This window comes from Ixodes scapularis, unplaced genomic scaffold (assembly GCF_016920785.2).
Source record: "Ixodes scapularis isolate PalLabHiFi unplaced genomic scaffold, ASM1692078v2 PGA_scaffold2__306_contigs__length_199485367, whole genome shotgun sequence".
Taxonomy (NCBI): domain Eukaryota; kingdom Metazoa; phylum Arthropoda; class Arachnida; order Ixodida; family Ixodidae; genus Ixodes; species Ixodes scapularis.
The window spans coordinates 196,728,917-196,743,273 of NW_024609857.1; the positions used below are offsets into that span (position 1 = coordinate 196,728,917).

Below are 14,357 nucleotides of genomic sequence, written 5' to 3' on the forward strand. Positions count from 1 at the left end.
TAAATGTCCACAACAGTAATGAATAATTCCCAGTGACGGCTGAACCGCATTCGCGAAGCGGTTACGAACGCGGTTTCTTCAAGATGCAGTGCGTCCTCACGGCTGATGATGAAAACGAGTGGATCCGCTTCGCGGTGACGATTAGAACGCCAGTGGGAATGCACCAGAAAAGCTTGTCTTGAAATTTTAAAGCAATTTTTTGGTGTTTTAAAATCAAGTAGTATACTTGCGACGAACTCTCTAAAGAGTAAATTGGCTGGACATATTAAACAGCTATTTACTCACGCTGCTACACGCTATGCAAATTCAGCTCTTCCTACTTGTTTTCCCTGAACACGTTTGCAGATATCTTTCCAGGCTCTCCCATCGATAGTTATTCCACCTTGATAAGTTTGCTGTTTCCAACGTGTTATATTCTTAAATGTACCCCCTTATTTTTTGTGTCTGAGCAGCGTTTTCAGACAGCCTTACAAGACTGCTATAAGCGAGCTGATATTTATGCGAGAACAACGTACCCGATAAGGAAGTAGTCGTAGACGTAGAGCGCGGTGGTATGGACCTGGGCGAAGAAGATCGTGCTGACCGTTATGTAGATGCTCGTGCCATCCATATTGATCACCGACGCCGCCGGTACTAGGAGCCGCACGAGTCTGGGATCGAGCCGCCGGCGCTCCTCGAGCACGGCAATGGTGGCCGGCGCCGTGGACATGCTAGAGGCCGTGCTGAAGGCCATCACTAGCGGAAGCGCCACGTTGGACAGCAACTCCCTAAAGCTGCGCCTGGTCACGCTGATGTAGATCAGGGGCAGGAAGAGGAGCCCGTGGATAGCCATGGCTAGCAGGACCGCGAACGCATACATTCCCATAGAAGACATGAGCACCTGGGGGAACGGAATCGATTGTTCCTGACTTAGTGCTGCTGCAGTGTATGCGCACAGGTTCCACAATTTACCTGAAAAAAAGTTTTGCTTTCTTCAGTTGAATTTATGAAGAAACTTATCTGCGTTATACGCATGACTTCAACGTGACGGCGTCGAATTCACCTGGTGGACGCGTTGCTAGTTGCCCTTATGAGCAAGACGAATTTGATAGCACGAATTGTATGCTGCAGAATGTACAGTTGGCGCTAAAATGTATCAACAGAAACTAGAGATTGTCCAGCGGACGAAATAACAAGATATGAGACTGCAGTCGTGCAAAGAGGGCGTGTTTGAGATTGCTTTGCTGGTGCCGTCTTTTTAGCACAGAGGGCTTGGCAGAAAATAGCTGTTTACAAAGTTGAATTTTCAAACACCGCTGCCCTTCCTCAGATCTTCGCCGGCCATGCATTACGGTGCACAGCGAACGTACTTTCTGGTTGTGGCTGTAAGAAGCGATTTCACCTTTTTTTGTTCTTTTCGATGCTTGGCCGTCATGGGTGGTTTTTAAGACTATGAACCGGCAAATATCATAAATGACGTAATATATCTACTCAAAACACAATGTTTTGCAAGTGATAAATGTTACCCTAAGCACACCCGTTATTAAATTGTGGGAACGGTCTGACTACTCTCGCTTTCAGTGCATTCGTGAAAACGCACCGCCTCGTTTTACGACTTGAGTATTCCGCCCGCCGATCACTTGTACTTATCTCTTCCAACAGTGGCAAAAACGTTCAAAAGTTATTTCAGGATAAACGATGAAGTGGAGAGGCCTTTTGATTAAGTCGCCGCCAGTAGTGTAGCGCTTGTTGTGAGTGTTGTGAGGGGCCTCTGACTCGTGAGGGAGGTCATGGCCTTCGAGATTACCGGTGCGCAGAGATATCTTCGATCACTACATTTCTAGGGAGGGGACGCTAACGGAAGCTAACCGCTCGTTATACAGCACGAAATAATTCAGCAGCAAGTCACTGGCTCAGTTTCAACCTCCCACAACGTGGACTTTTTGACGCCGTTCCCTGAAATAATTTCCGTAGCGTCGTACTGTCGAGAAAAGGCATTTGTCTACTGCCACCGTGCGGTGGTGCCTGAGGCTCACAACGCAGGGCAGGGCGATTTGTTTTTCGAAAGCACCACGAGACTTTTCTCCAGCTGGGCGTAAGGAGCAACCTCAGCTTGGGCACTGCAGTCGATCCACATTGTCTTCCGATAAAGCTCGACCTGCCAACCTATCCACCTCCTCTGGGACTGCCCGGTGCCGCAAGCATACCACGAAGCAGCGTGGACTGATATCCCAGAGGGCACAACCAAGCCTGCATGAACGCGACAGTAGACTCATCTCAGCGGGACGCCACATCACCACAAGGCTGCCCTGGACACCCCTCCAGGCTTCGTGTGTGAAGCAGGCTTTCAGGAGAGCATTCAGTGCAGCTCTCTTTTTTCTCGTACCCCTCATACCTAGCTCTTTAGCTAGGGCTTCACGAAGCAGGGGCGATCGTACTCAGTTTTCAAGCATTAGCAAATAGTTTTATTGAATCCCTCTTCTGCTGGGTGGCCGAGAATTTGTAACGGCCACACCAGAGCTGCCGTGCTCGCACCGACCATCTAGGAGGTCATGGGGAGGCACACGCGGAGACGGGGTCACAAACAAGGAGCCTATGTAGAATGTTACGTGTAATTACATAAAAATAAAATAAAATATAAAGTACCTGTGACAAGTTAGTGGCGCCCCCCTCCAGTCCGCCCGTCTGCGGCCGCCTGGCTCAGCGGGCAACATTGTTCACCGCACCAATAAACGCCGTTGAGCGCACGCGCTCCGGTCAGTCATCGTCCACCCTCACAATTAGGCTGCGTGTCGTTTCTCCTCGGCGGGTGCTTCGGCCCCCTTCGTCCACGTTCTAGAAAGATCGTGACACTGGCGACGAGGAACCGTGGCACTGGAGTCCACCAACGTGCACGGTTCGGCCCACGCCGCCGAGAGAGTCGCAACACCGCCCCCCGCTCCTGTCGCCATGCCGCTGTACGGGAGGCTCGAGCCGTTCGAGGGAGATGGGTCCGCCTGGCCGGTCTACGAAGAACAGGGAGGAGTGTGACAAGTTAGTGGCGCCCCCCTCCAGTCCGCCCGTCTGCGGCCGCGTCAGGATCTGCGGGGACTTCAAGGTCACCATCAACCCCGTCGCTACCGTCGAGAAGTACCCGCTGCCTCGGGTAGAAGATCTCTGGTCGGCTCTGTCCGGGGGACAGAAGTTCTCCAAGCTCGACCTTCGAGATGCCTACCAGCAGCTGGTGCTCCAGGATGCCGCCCGGAAGTATGTCACCATTTCAACAACCATGGGACTCTTCCAGTACACGCGCCTGCCGTTCGGCGTGGCCTCAGCCCCAGCCATCTTCCAGAAAGAGATGGACAACCTCTTCAGGGGCATGAAGCACGTGGCGGTGTACTTGGACGACATCCTGGTTACCGGTACCGACGACGGGGACCACCTGCAGAACCTGCGCAAAGTCCTGACACGACTACAGGACGCCGGTCTCAAGCTGAGGCTGGACAAGTGCGTGTTCCTGACCCCCAGCGTGGAGTACCTGGGACACATCATCTCCCAGGCTGGCCTGGCCCCGGCACCCCGCAAGATTGAGGCCGTGCTCAGGGTGCCGAAGCCCTTGAGCAAGAAGGAGCTTCAGAGCTACCTCGGCCTCATCAACTTCTACAGGAGGCTCCTGCCCAACCTGTCGACGCATCTGGAGCCGCTGCATCGTCTGCTTCGTGACGGTCAGCAGTGGGCCTGGAAGAAGGGGCAGGACTTGGCCTTCCAGCGCAGCAAGGAGCTGGTCGTTAAGGCTCCAGTGCTGGTGCACTTCGACCCGGCCAAGCCTGTAGTCCTCACCGTGGATGCGTCGCCGTACGGGGTAGGAGCCGTCCTGTCGCACCGGGGTCAGGATGGTCAGGAACACCCTGTGGCGTTTGCTTCTCGTCGGCTTCATGCGGCGGAGCAACGCTACAGCCAGCTCGACAAGGAAGGCTTGGCCGTCATGTTCGGGGTCCAGCGCTTCCACCAATACCTGTGGGGCCGGCAGTTCGAGGCGGTCACGGACCACAAGCCGCTGCTGGGGCTGCTGGGACCTGACAAGGCAGTCCCAGTGCAAGCCTCGCCTCGAGTGGTACGCTGGGCCTTGACGCTGGCGGCCTACAGTTACAAGCTCGTCTACCGTCCTGGGAAGGACCTGGGACCTGCCGACGCCCTGAGCCGCCTGCCCCTGCCGGAGGTGCCTGCTGCCGTTCCAGGGCCAGCTGACGTTTTCCTGCTGGAGCGGGCCTACCCGGGGGTGCTCACCAGGACTGCGGTGGCGCAGGCGGCCAGCCGGGACCCGGTCCTGTCTCGGGTGGTCAAGGCTGTTTCCCGAGGGGAGGAGCTGCGTCACGAGGCATACAGCCACAAGACCGCCGAGCTGAGCTTGGAGCAAGGCTGCCTCCTGTGGGGTTCCAGGGTAGTGATTCCACACAGTCTGCGGGCCACGGTGCTGCAGTCGCTGCACGCGGGGCATCCTGCCATCGAAAAGACCAAGATGGTGGCACGGTCGCACGTTTGGTGGCCTGGCTTGGACCAGGACATCGTGCACCAGGTGCAAGGCTGCCAGGTCTGCCAGGAGAACCAGCGAGCCTCGCGCCACGTGGAGATCACCCCCTGGCCGTTCCCACAGAGGCCGTGGTCCCGCTTGCACGTGGACTATGCGGGACCCTTCAAGGGCCACTACTTCCTGGTGGTAGTGGACGCCTTCTCCAAGTGGGTGGAGGCACTGCCAGTAACCAGTCCATCGGCAAGCGCGACCATTGCGGTTCTGCGGCAGGTCTTCGCGGCGCAGGGATTGCCGGACATTATTGTGTCCGACAATGGTCCCGCTTTCGCTAGCGCCGAGTACCTGGACTGGCTGCAGAGGAATAAGATCCGCCGGATGCTGGTTCCGCCGTACCACCCCGCTTCCAATGGTGCAGCAGAGCGGGTGGTACAGACCATCAAGGACAAGCTCAAGAAGAGCCAGCCCAGGGATTTCCGAACGCAGGTGGCCCGGGTACTGTTCCAGTACCGGACCACACCTCACGAGGTCACTGGCCGTGCCCCCTGCGAGCTTCTGCTGGGCCGGATGGTCAAGACCCCCCTGGACGTCTTGCATCCAGACCTCCGGTCCACGGCGCTCCTGAAGCAGCTGAAGCAGAAGCTGGCTGCTGACCGAGGGTGCCGTCCCGGGCCTTTGCCGGAGCCGGGAGTGTCGGTCTACGCCAGGAACTTTCGTCCTGGCCCACCCTGGTCTGCCGGGCGTGTGGTTTCACCAGCGAGTGCCTCGTCGCTGCTCGTCCGCATGCCCGACGGGACCACCTGGCACCGGCACGCCGACCATTTCAGGCCTCGCCTCGGGACCTGGCTTGCACCCTCGGCCGTCGCTTCAGACGACCAGCCTGCAGGGGGCCCAACAACAGCACCAGTAGCGGCCAGCGGAGCGCCATCCACCCCGGAGGTGACAAGTGTCGCCAGTCCTGTGGCACCAGTTGCACCGGTGCCACACCCAAATCCGGTCCCTGTAGCTCCACCGGGTGGAGCGCGACCAGTTCAGGCAGCGCCCGTCGTTGCCACACCTGGCCCGTCGACACCAGTGTTTAGGCGGAGTGCACGGCAGCGGAGGCCACCTGACCGCTACTCGCCGGGGTGACAGTCATCGTCGACAGGCCGGGACTTTGCGTGAGTAGACGCCGAGTTGGTGTCGGCCGTGCGCGTTGTGTATTTAGTTATTTTGTTTCTTTAGAGAAACAAACTGGGGGGGAGGAGTGTGACAAGTTAGTGGCGCCCCCCTCCAGTCCGCCCGTCTGCGGCCGCCTGGCTCAGCGGGCAACATTGTTCACCACACCAATAAACGCCGTTGAGCGCACGCGCTCCGGTCAGTCATCGTCCACCCTCACAACCAGGCTGCGTGTCGTCTCTCCTCGGCGGGTGCTTCGGCCCCCTTCGTCCACGTTCTAGAAAGATCGTGACAGTACCCTTTTTATGCTTGCCGCCACCTCAAGAACCAAAGTAAAACAAGTCCGGCTGCTGGCGGAGCGCTTTCGGGTTTCATCCATGAAACGGCGCCGTGACACGTAGACTGCACCATTTTCTATCGGAGGGTGGTCGGTAATGTATTTTAATACCGAAGCGAAACTCTGGCTCGCTCTACAGCACTTCCCAGTGAAAAGGAAGCTGCAACATTACTATTCTAGATCAAATAAATAACGTTTCCTTCTTTGTAAGAAGCTTTACCCTCGCAAATATCGGTATTTATTTTGTGGGCTATTTCTCATGCTGAAGTTTAAGTGCATCTTGTTTTTTTTTTTTTCGCTTACATTTCATTGGACTTGCACCCACCCGTGGACGTAAGAATGCTTTAACTGTTTCGCACAATTCTTGCAGGTGAGGCCCTGCAAATTAAAACCCATTTGATCTTGTTTTATTGTTTTTTTACAGCAGTACAAGTAGTAGCAGAAAACACAGCAGTTCATTTGTTCAGAGTATAAGCAATTTGTCTAACTGCTCAGGACTGCAGCCACTTGTACGGCAGATGGCTGTCGTATTCGTGCATGGCCATCCCGCTTGGAAAGCACGTTCAGCAATGAATTGAGGTTCCTTTATTAGCAGTCGTGGAAAGAGTCGTTGTAGCAGTTGACTTGATTATTATGGGAAGATAAAGAACTGATTCAGTGACGCTCGTGGATTTACTTTAATAAAAGCAGTCGCCCCTTTCTTCGTTAATGGCGTTAACGTCAGCCGCCTCGCTCACGGTGCTTTTGGTGGAGCTCTCGCGGTTGTTGGGTGGCTCAGCTGATCCAACGTTTGTGCGGTTGACAGCGGTGCGTGCGAGCAGGTTAGCCGTGTAATTTGAAGAGAATATCGAGCTGGGCTTTAGGGCTGTCTTTCGTTATTGCGGCAATCCGAGGTAGTTTTTTGGAAGACAGCCATTGCTGCATGTCACGTTTCCTGTTGGCCGCCGCAGGAACATGTTGGGCCCCTTGCTCTGATCGGTGCAATATTGATAGTAATAATCCTATTGGACCCAATGCAGCCAAGGAGATGGCGGAATTATGTTACAAATATATTTGAGTCAATTTACACTTTAGTCTTCCTTTCTTGGTCCACCGGTGCAGTTAGGAAGAGATGCGGTTCGAAAAATGAAGTTTATTTTCGAAATTGTCAATATTTTCGTTGTTTCTTGCTTTATTATCCTCGGACATCCTTCTTTTATTGCTAAAATAGAACAGTATTCTAACAAAAAAATAGAAAAAAAAAACAAAAAACGTGACTGACTCGCGGTGGCTCGAACATTCGAAAGCTTACAGGGATATCAACCATCTTCGAAAGGCTGTCCTTCGGCTGGAACAGCAGTGCTTTTTACGTTTCTCTGATCCGATTTGCTACAAACACTAAAATGTGCGATTTTCACGCTTGTAATTACTTGAGCAAGCACAAGTTTCAAGGAACGCGACCAAAGCGCAAGCGGAGAACATAATGGAGAGACATTTACCACTGCCTGCTAAGCCTAACCACGGTATTGCCACCGCTGCAGAAAAACAAACTATGGCGTCCTTGAAAAACAAATGCAGAACACGCGGCTATGCCTCTGGGAGTTCACTGGTGTGCGACATTGGTGCACTGAGGTTACTTGTGAGCGGTGCAATCTGCCCCGCTTGTCACGAGGAAGACTCTCTAACCGTCCGGTAGTCGGTTGAGAAACATTTTTACCGTTCCTTAGACTAAACTGAGAAGAGCAAGTTCCCCGAGTGGGTTCTTTCTTTCGAAGTTTCGGTCGAAACGTGCTGCATTTGATGGAAACGCAGAAGCGCAAAGCGATGCTATGGCAGCGGGAGCTCGCACGAGTTTCGCCGTCAACTTGAAAGCCATAAATTTCTACGCCTCCGCGCGATTCTCTCTGCTAGCAACAATGCACCACAAGACAAGCAGAAAGTTGGCGCGCGCCTGCCTCGAAAACTGCCGAAACCTCGCGAAAAGAGAAATTTCGACGTAGCTTACGACTGACGGCATATGGTGCGAGAGGGGCCAGAAAGGTCGTGGACTCGGTGAACGTTCAGGTGGATATTCATCATGGCGGACCTCCAACAGGCCATTATAGGGGATGTTTTTTTCGACCACTTCGGACTTACAGTCGACGTTTTATTGACTCTGGATGTTTCCTGAACACCCTACCTATGCTCTGGCCATATTTCGAGTAATTGCAGGCGGTATTTGAAGAGTTTTAATCTTTCAAGCTTTCCAATGTATCTTTAACGTTTTGCAAGTTTGGGTTGGCTTTACTCTCCGTGTACTTAATTTTGGTACTTAAAATCTTGCAACCATAATGAAAGTTTTTATATATTATCTTGAAGATACGTGGAGTGCCAAGATCTACGTGGCGATACGACGCGGGGTAGAAGAAAGTCGAAGCGCGATACTACTCTCCCGCGCCTTTAGGAATTAATCAGTTCACGAGCGGACATTATACTGGTCGGACGACCCTAGATAATTGGTAAACCTGACGATCCATTTATTAGCACTACAAAATACAATGCCTCGACGTGAAAACGAACTCGGCGAGAACGCTCAGCACTCCGACGGAGCCGGTTGTTCTACCCCCGAAGCAAACGGCGGCCTAAATGGAGCCGCCGGGGCACTTCCTCAATGGTTACCACCATTTTGGCCTAAAAACCTGAGTCTACCTGAGTGAACCAGGTTTGGTGCACTCAGGTAGAGGCGTATTTCCATCCGCGAACAATCACCACAGAGATAGCCCGTTTTTATCACGTCGTCGCTCGTCTATCACTTCAGGTTGCTGAGGTGCCTATGACCACCTCGAATGTGTCCTCCTGTCTCGTACAATAGAATCAGAGCGCTCAAAAGTCTCTGGTGACCTCACAGGAGCTTGGTGACTGTCGACCATCGCAGCTCCTTCCTGGCTCGCAAAACTCCGCGAACCAAGATACGATTCTGCGTGAGTTCTTCCTTTCAAAACTTCCCGAAAGGATAAGAATTGACTTGGCTGCTGCAGAAGACATGTCCCTGGATCAGCTTGCAGTGCTGGCAGACCGCACTGCGGACTACTCCGCGCCCGCCGTTCACGCAGTTATAACGCACGCCCCAGATTCCTGGGAAACGGCGGCCGAAAGGATGGCAACAGAAATAGACCCACTGGCTGCTGCCATCGACGCATTGACGCCTTCTCAAGACCGGTCAGCCATATTGAGACAGCGTAGTTCCTCTCACGCTTGCTGAACCTCTCGTCGTACTTCCAAACCCGCCGACCCGTTCATGTTCGGGTACCATTGCACATTCGGCAAACAAGCGGTACGTTGCAACCGCCCCTGCTCATGGACGAGAAATGCAGAAACCAGACACTGACGGCGGCAAGTGATGCCGGCCAGCCCACTAGCCGCCTGTTTTATGTCCGCGATACTCTTACAGGCCTTTCTCGTGGACGGTGGTGCGGAAGTAAGCATGTTGCCTGCTTGCCCTCCTGACCGAAAGCTACACCAAGCAACGTCGTGTCTTCGGGCTATCAACAGCTCCGCAACAGGTACCTACGAGCAACGTTCCCTGACATTTAACGTTGGACTCGGTGAACGTTCAGGTGAATATTCATCATCGCGGACCTCCAACAGGCCAATATAGCTGATGATTTTCTCAACCACTTCGGACTTACAGTCGACGTTCGCAGCCGCACACAATTCGATATGCCACCACAACAATGTCTGTTCAAGGAATCATGTCAACACTTGAATCTGTCTCAAAGCCATGTAACTTGCAGTTGCCCGTCAAGCATGGTGTCACGCACTATATTGCCACGCGCGGCGCTGAGCGAGGCGTACGTGGCCGAATGGTTTCCGTGCTTGGCTGCCGCTCGGAAGATCTCGGTTCGATTCCAACCAGTGGAATGTTCTTTTACTTATTCTTTCTACTTGGCGTTCTCGCGAATTCGACAACTTTCTTGTCTGATCGAGTTACAAATGTTCTACGCGCCGAACGTTCTAGGCCGAATGTTCCAGAGACCCACGCGGCCACAAAAGGTGCTCCCCGTGGCAAGACGCAGTTATGGCTCGTTCACACTTGCGAAATACGCACTCGCCACCGACTGGATTCGCTCGCCGAAAAAAGATCGGGCGGTTCACATTTGTTGCCGCCTGCGGAGTGCGCGGAGCGAGTCTCACAGTTTACCGAATAGATGAGAGCTGACGAGAGCTCCCGAACCTCCTCCTTGCCGCGCGCGTCTCGTCGCCATCGTCGCCAGCTAGTCAGCGGGGATCTGACGTCAGCAAGCGCCACTTCCCCCGTGCGTTCTGATTAGCTTGTGGCGAGACGAAACTTTTTCCGGCGTTCAAGATCGGTCCCAGAGCGATATTGCTCCCCGCCGAAAATTCTGCCTGCTTTTGTCGCCGGGCGTCGAAATTCTCGCGGATCCGGCCGCCGGTTCGCAAGTGTGAACGAGGCATTAGTCTCGCCCCAGCGTTCGATCCTTCTGCTACGCCGCCATCAACGCCCGCTACGCTCTAGTGTTATCGTCTGTTTTCTTTTTGTTTTGGGCACAAGTGCGCCTCATTAAACTTTTTGTTTGTTTCAATTTTCGTCGCTTCATCAATTGTCATTCGTGACAATATCTTCACCACAGGTGCACCGGTCTCTGCACAACCTCGTCGACTTGTCGGTAAGCGACTCAAAATGGCCCGTAGCGGGTTTGAACACATGTTGCAGTTAGGAATTACACGACCATCTTCTAGCAACTGGGCATCACCACTCCATTGACTCAAGTTCGTATTTTACTCAATTATCTTCCAAGGCAACTAGGAACCACCATGCGTTTTCTCTTCAGACCATATTTGCTCTAACTAACATTTTCAAGGTTTCATTTTTCTACTGTGTGTATCAAAATGGAACAAAATACCCAATGATATTTTTATCTCCCCAGACTTTAATAAAACACTTGATCATCACCCTTTTTAATGTATGCCATTATATTTTCCGTCACATTTTTGTATACGGGCATTTATGGTTTACTCCGACAGTCATTGCTATTCTTTTTACTATTATTTATGTAAAGCGATGGTCGGGATGTCTAAATGTGTATTGTTTTTCTATCTGTGCATCTTTTGGATCGGTGCGTTGATTTATTCCTACAGTCATTGCGAATCTCTTTACCGTTAGTTATGTAAAACTATTGATGAAATGATGAAATCTGTTCTGTGTTTTCTATTACTTGCGTCCTCTGGGTCTCTACCTCACACCTGCAAAAGCCTAATAAAGGCCTGCATTATGTATAAAATACATAAATATGGTCCCGAAAAAAGATCCCAACGACTGGCGCCCGTGTGGAGATTATCGGCACTTAGCGCCTCTACCAACCGATATCCTCTCCCACGACTATAAGACTTCTCTGCCAACCTCTCATCCATTCCTAGATGGACTTATTGAAGGCCTATCACCGAATTCCGGTAGCGCCTCAAGACATTCTTAGGACAGCAATCGCTACCCCATTCGGGCCCTGTGTATATCCCTGAATGCCCTTCGGCCTCAGAAATTCGGCGCGGACATTTCAAAGATTCATCGATGAGGTCACCAGAGGGCTCTATTTCATCTTCGACTACATCGCCGATATCTTCGTAGCAAGCACAGTCATGGCTGAACATGAACATGACTACAACAAGCCGGCGTTGTCATCAACCCGAGCAAATGTGTGTTCGGTATAGACGACTTGGAATCTGTAGGTCATTATATGATTTTTTTTTTAATATCACACTCAAAAAATCTTACCCTTTCTTAAAACGGTCCGAGCCATTCGCGAAATTCCTCAGCCGGCTTCTCTTCGAAAGCTGTAGGAATTATTAGGCCTGGTGAATTTCTAGCACCCTTTTACAACCATTATCGAAGCTCCTAAAGACTACGAAAGGACCTCGATACCCACTTCCATGGAACGAGCAGGCTGAATCAGCATTAGCATCAGTAAAAAAAGCCTTGGCAGGTGCAACACTTCTCTTGGTCACCCACGCTTTGATGCTGCCACTGGCTGCGTGACTGATGCCTCGGACACTGCTGTTGGCGCCGTGCTACATAATTTAGGTGCAGACTTGAAACCCATACATTGGTTTCTTTTAACAGAAGCTAAAGCCAACAGAAACTCGCTACAGCACCTTCGGACGAGGGCTACTGGCTATATATTTAGCTGTGAGCCATTACCGCTACTTCCTCGAAGGAGGATAGTTCCAAATCCTCACCGACCACAAGTCACTGACTTACGCATTTAAAGGCAACCACAATGCGTATTCTGCACGGAAAATTCGCCATCTGGCGCACATTTCAGAATCCACCGTCTACCTTGTCACATCAAGGGACCACAAAGTACAGCGGCCGACGCGCTGTCTCGTGTCGGTGCCATGTCCTGGTCCTGTGTTGATATCGACTTGGAGACGCTGTCTGTAGAATAGAACCAGGACGTGGAACTCCAAAACCTCAGACACACTTGAACCTCTTTACAAGTGGAAGAAGTATATGTTTTCCCCAACTTCCAGCTGCAGTCATCTGCGACGTATCTATGGGAACAAACATACTGTACATCTCCCCCGAAATGCGTCGACAAATTTTCGACCAATTCCATACCCTAAATCACCCAGGCCACGGAACTACACGCCTCATAAGTGGACGCTACTTGTAGCCACGCATGAACGCCGGCATTCGCGATTAGACCAAATGTGGAGCACGCTTCGACCACGTGCACAACTGCATTGCAGGTCCTTTCTTTCCATCTCGAGGTTTTGCCTACATTCTTACGTGCGTCGACCGCTAAGCACGATTGCCGGAAGCAGCACCTCTACCAGATATTTCGGCAAAAGCAGTTGCAGCAACCTTCGTCAACGTGTGGGTCAGTCTCTTCGGATGTCCTTGTATCCTAACAACCGACAGAGGTCGACAATTCGAATCATCCTTATTTTCCTCATTGACAGAACTGCTGGGTACTCGATACATACATACCATGGCCTATCACCCATCTGTCAATGGTATGACTGAACGGCTCCACCGACAGCTCAAACCGATATCACTGCACGCGAAGGACCTCACCACTGGGCGGATCCCCTAGCCATAATGTTGTTGGGCCTCGCTCTACTTTTAAAATAGACCTCAACTTGACATCCAAAAAGTTGGTATATGGTGCACCTTTACGGTTACCGGGAGGGAGAGCTATTTTGTTTCACATCAAACAACGTCAACATTCCCTTCTCTCATTACTATCTCGAAGAATTACGAGATGTCACGCGTCGTTTACAGCGTGCCCAGTCAATCAGCGCAACAAAAAGTTTTCACCAGCCGAGACCACATGCAGCCATGCTTTCCTACGCGAAGAAGGCATAAAAAGAGCTCTTACTCCACCTTGCTGGAGATTGAAAGTCGCCAGTAAGTTATATTGGCGAACCGCATGAAACCCGCCTTTATGGACAGCGCTGATTTAGCAACCGCCTCCACACCACCACTTGTTACTGCTTGATCCACCAAGCATGTTTCGTGGCATTACACCGTCTCAACGTCACTCCAGATGAGAACCACGTAGGCAGTGCTCTGACTCGGCCACTGACCGGAGTCGGGGCAATGACCAGCTGGCGCCCTCTTACCGCCGACACCCCTACATACACAACCATCGACCTCTTTCGGAATGCAAACAAATACATGCTTGATGCTTGGGGGGATCTTGTGGTGCCACGGGGCAGAAGAAATGAAAGTCGAAGCGCGATATTACTGCCCCGCGCCTTCAGGGATTAATCACGAGCGGACATCAGACTGGTCGGACGTCCCTACAACCTATTAGGAATTGCATTACCTTAATTATTTTTTTGTGAATTTTACCAAACTTCTAAAGGGATTCTAAAACGAATACTCTATAAAGTTCAGAAGGATAGTGCGGGAGCGATCTGGTGGTAGTTGAACATAGTCAAAGCATCGCGAGACTGGGAAAAGGAAAGAAAGGACGAACACAGAGTTTAAGATGTTTGAATCTGTCATTTTTTTCCAGTCTCGGGATATTTTTACTTTGTGCAATATTACAGTGTCTTTGTTGTCAAAATCGCATAACGTTTGGTTAAATTCTGGACCTCTAAACTTAATAGGGAGCAAAATAAGCTATTTCACCATGCTCCTTATAAAAAAAAAAATTGTTTAAGTTTGGGCACAAGAACCTTTTCTATGTAATTGATTCTACTTGCGACCACAAAACTATAGGAGCTACATTTAAACGGATAATTATTTTCAAAAGAAAAGACAACATTTTATAATAATCTGAAGTATCAAAATCTTAGATCAAACATTAAAAAACATTCCGGGGACGCCTAAGCATTTCTTATAAGTTGGGAATGCGAAAGCATGAATGTCGAATCGAACGCCGCTGAGTGCTC

The 14,357-nt window shown here is 51.4% G+C and overlaps 1 protein-coding gene across 1 annotated transcript in view; it reads right to left on the reverse strand.

Moving 5' to 3' along the window:
• Positions 1-496: 496 nt before the first annotated feature.
• Positions 497-14,357, reverse strand: part of LOC120838867 (neutral amino acid transporter A-like) — a 43,358-nt gene continuing 29,497 nt past the window's right edge. The window contains exon 4 of the mRNA XM_040208970.2: positions 497-880. Within this exon, the coding sequence (XP_040064904.2) occupies positions 497-880 (384 nt within the window). The remainder of the gene's footprint in view (positions 881-14,357) is intronic.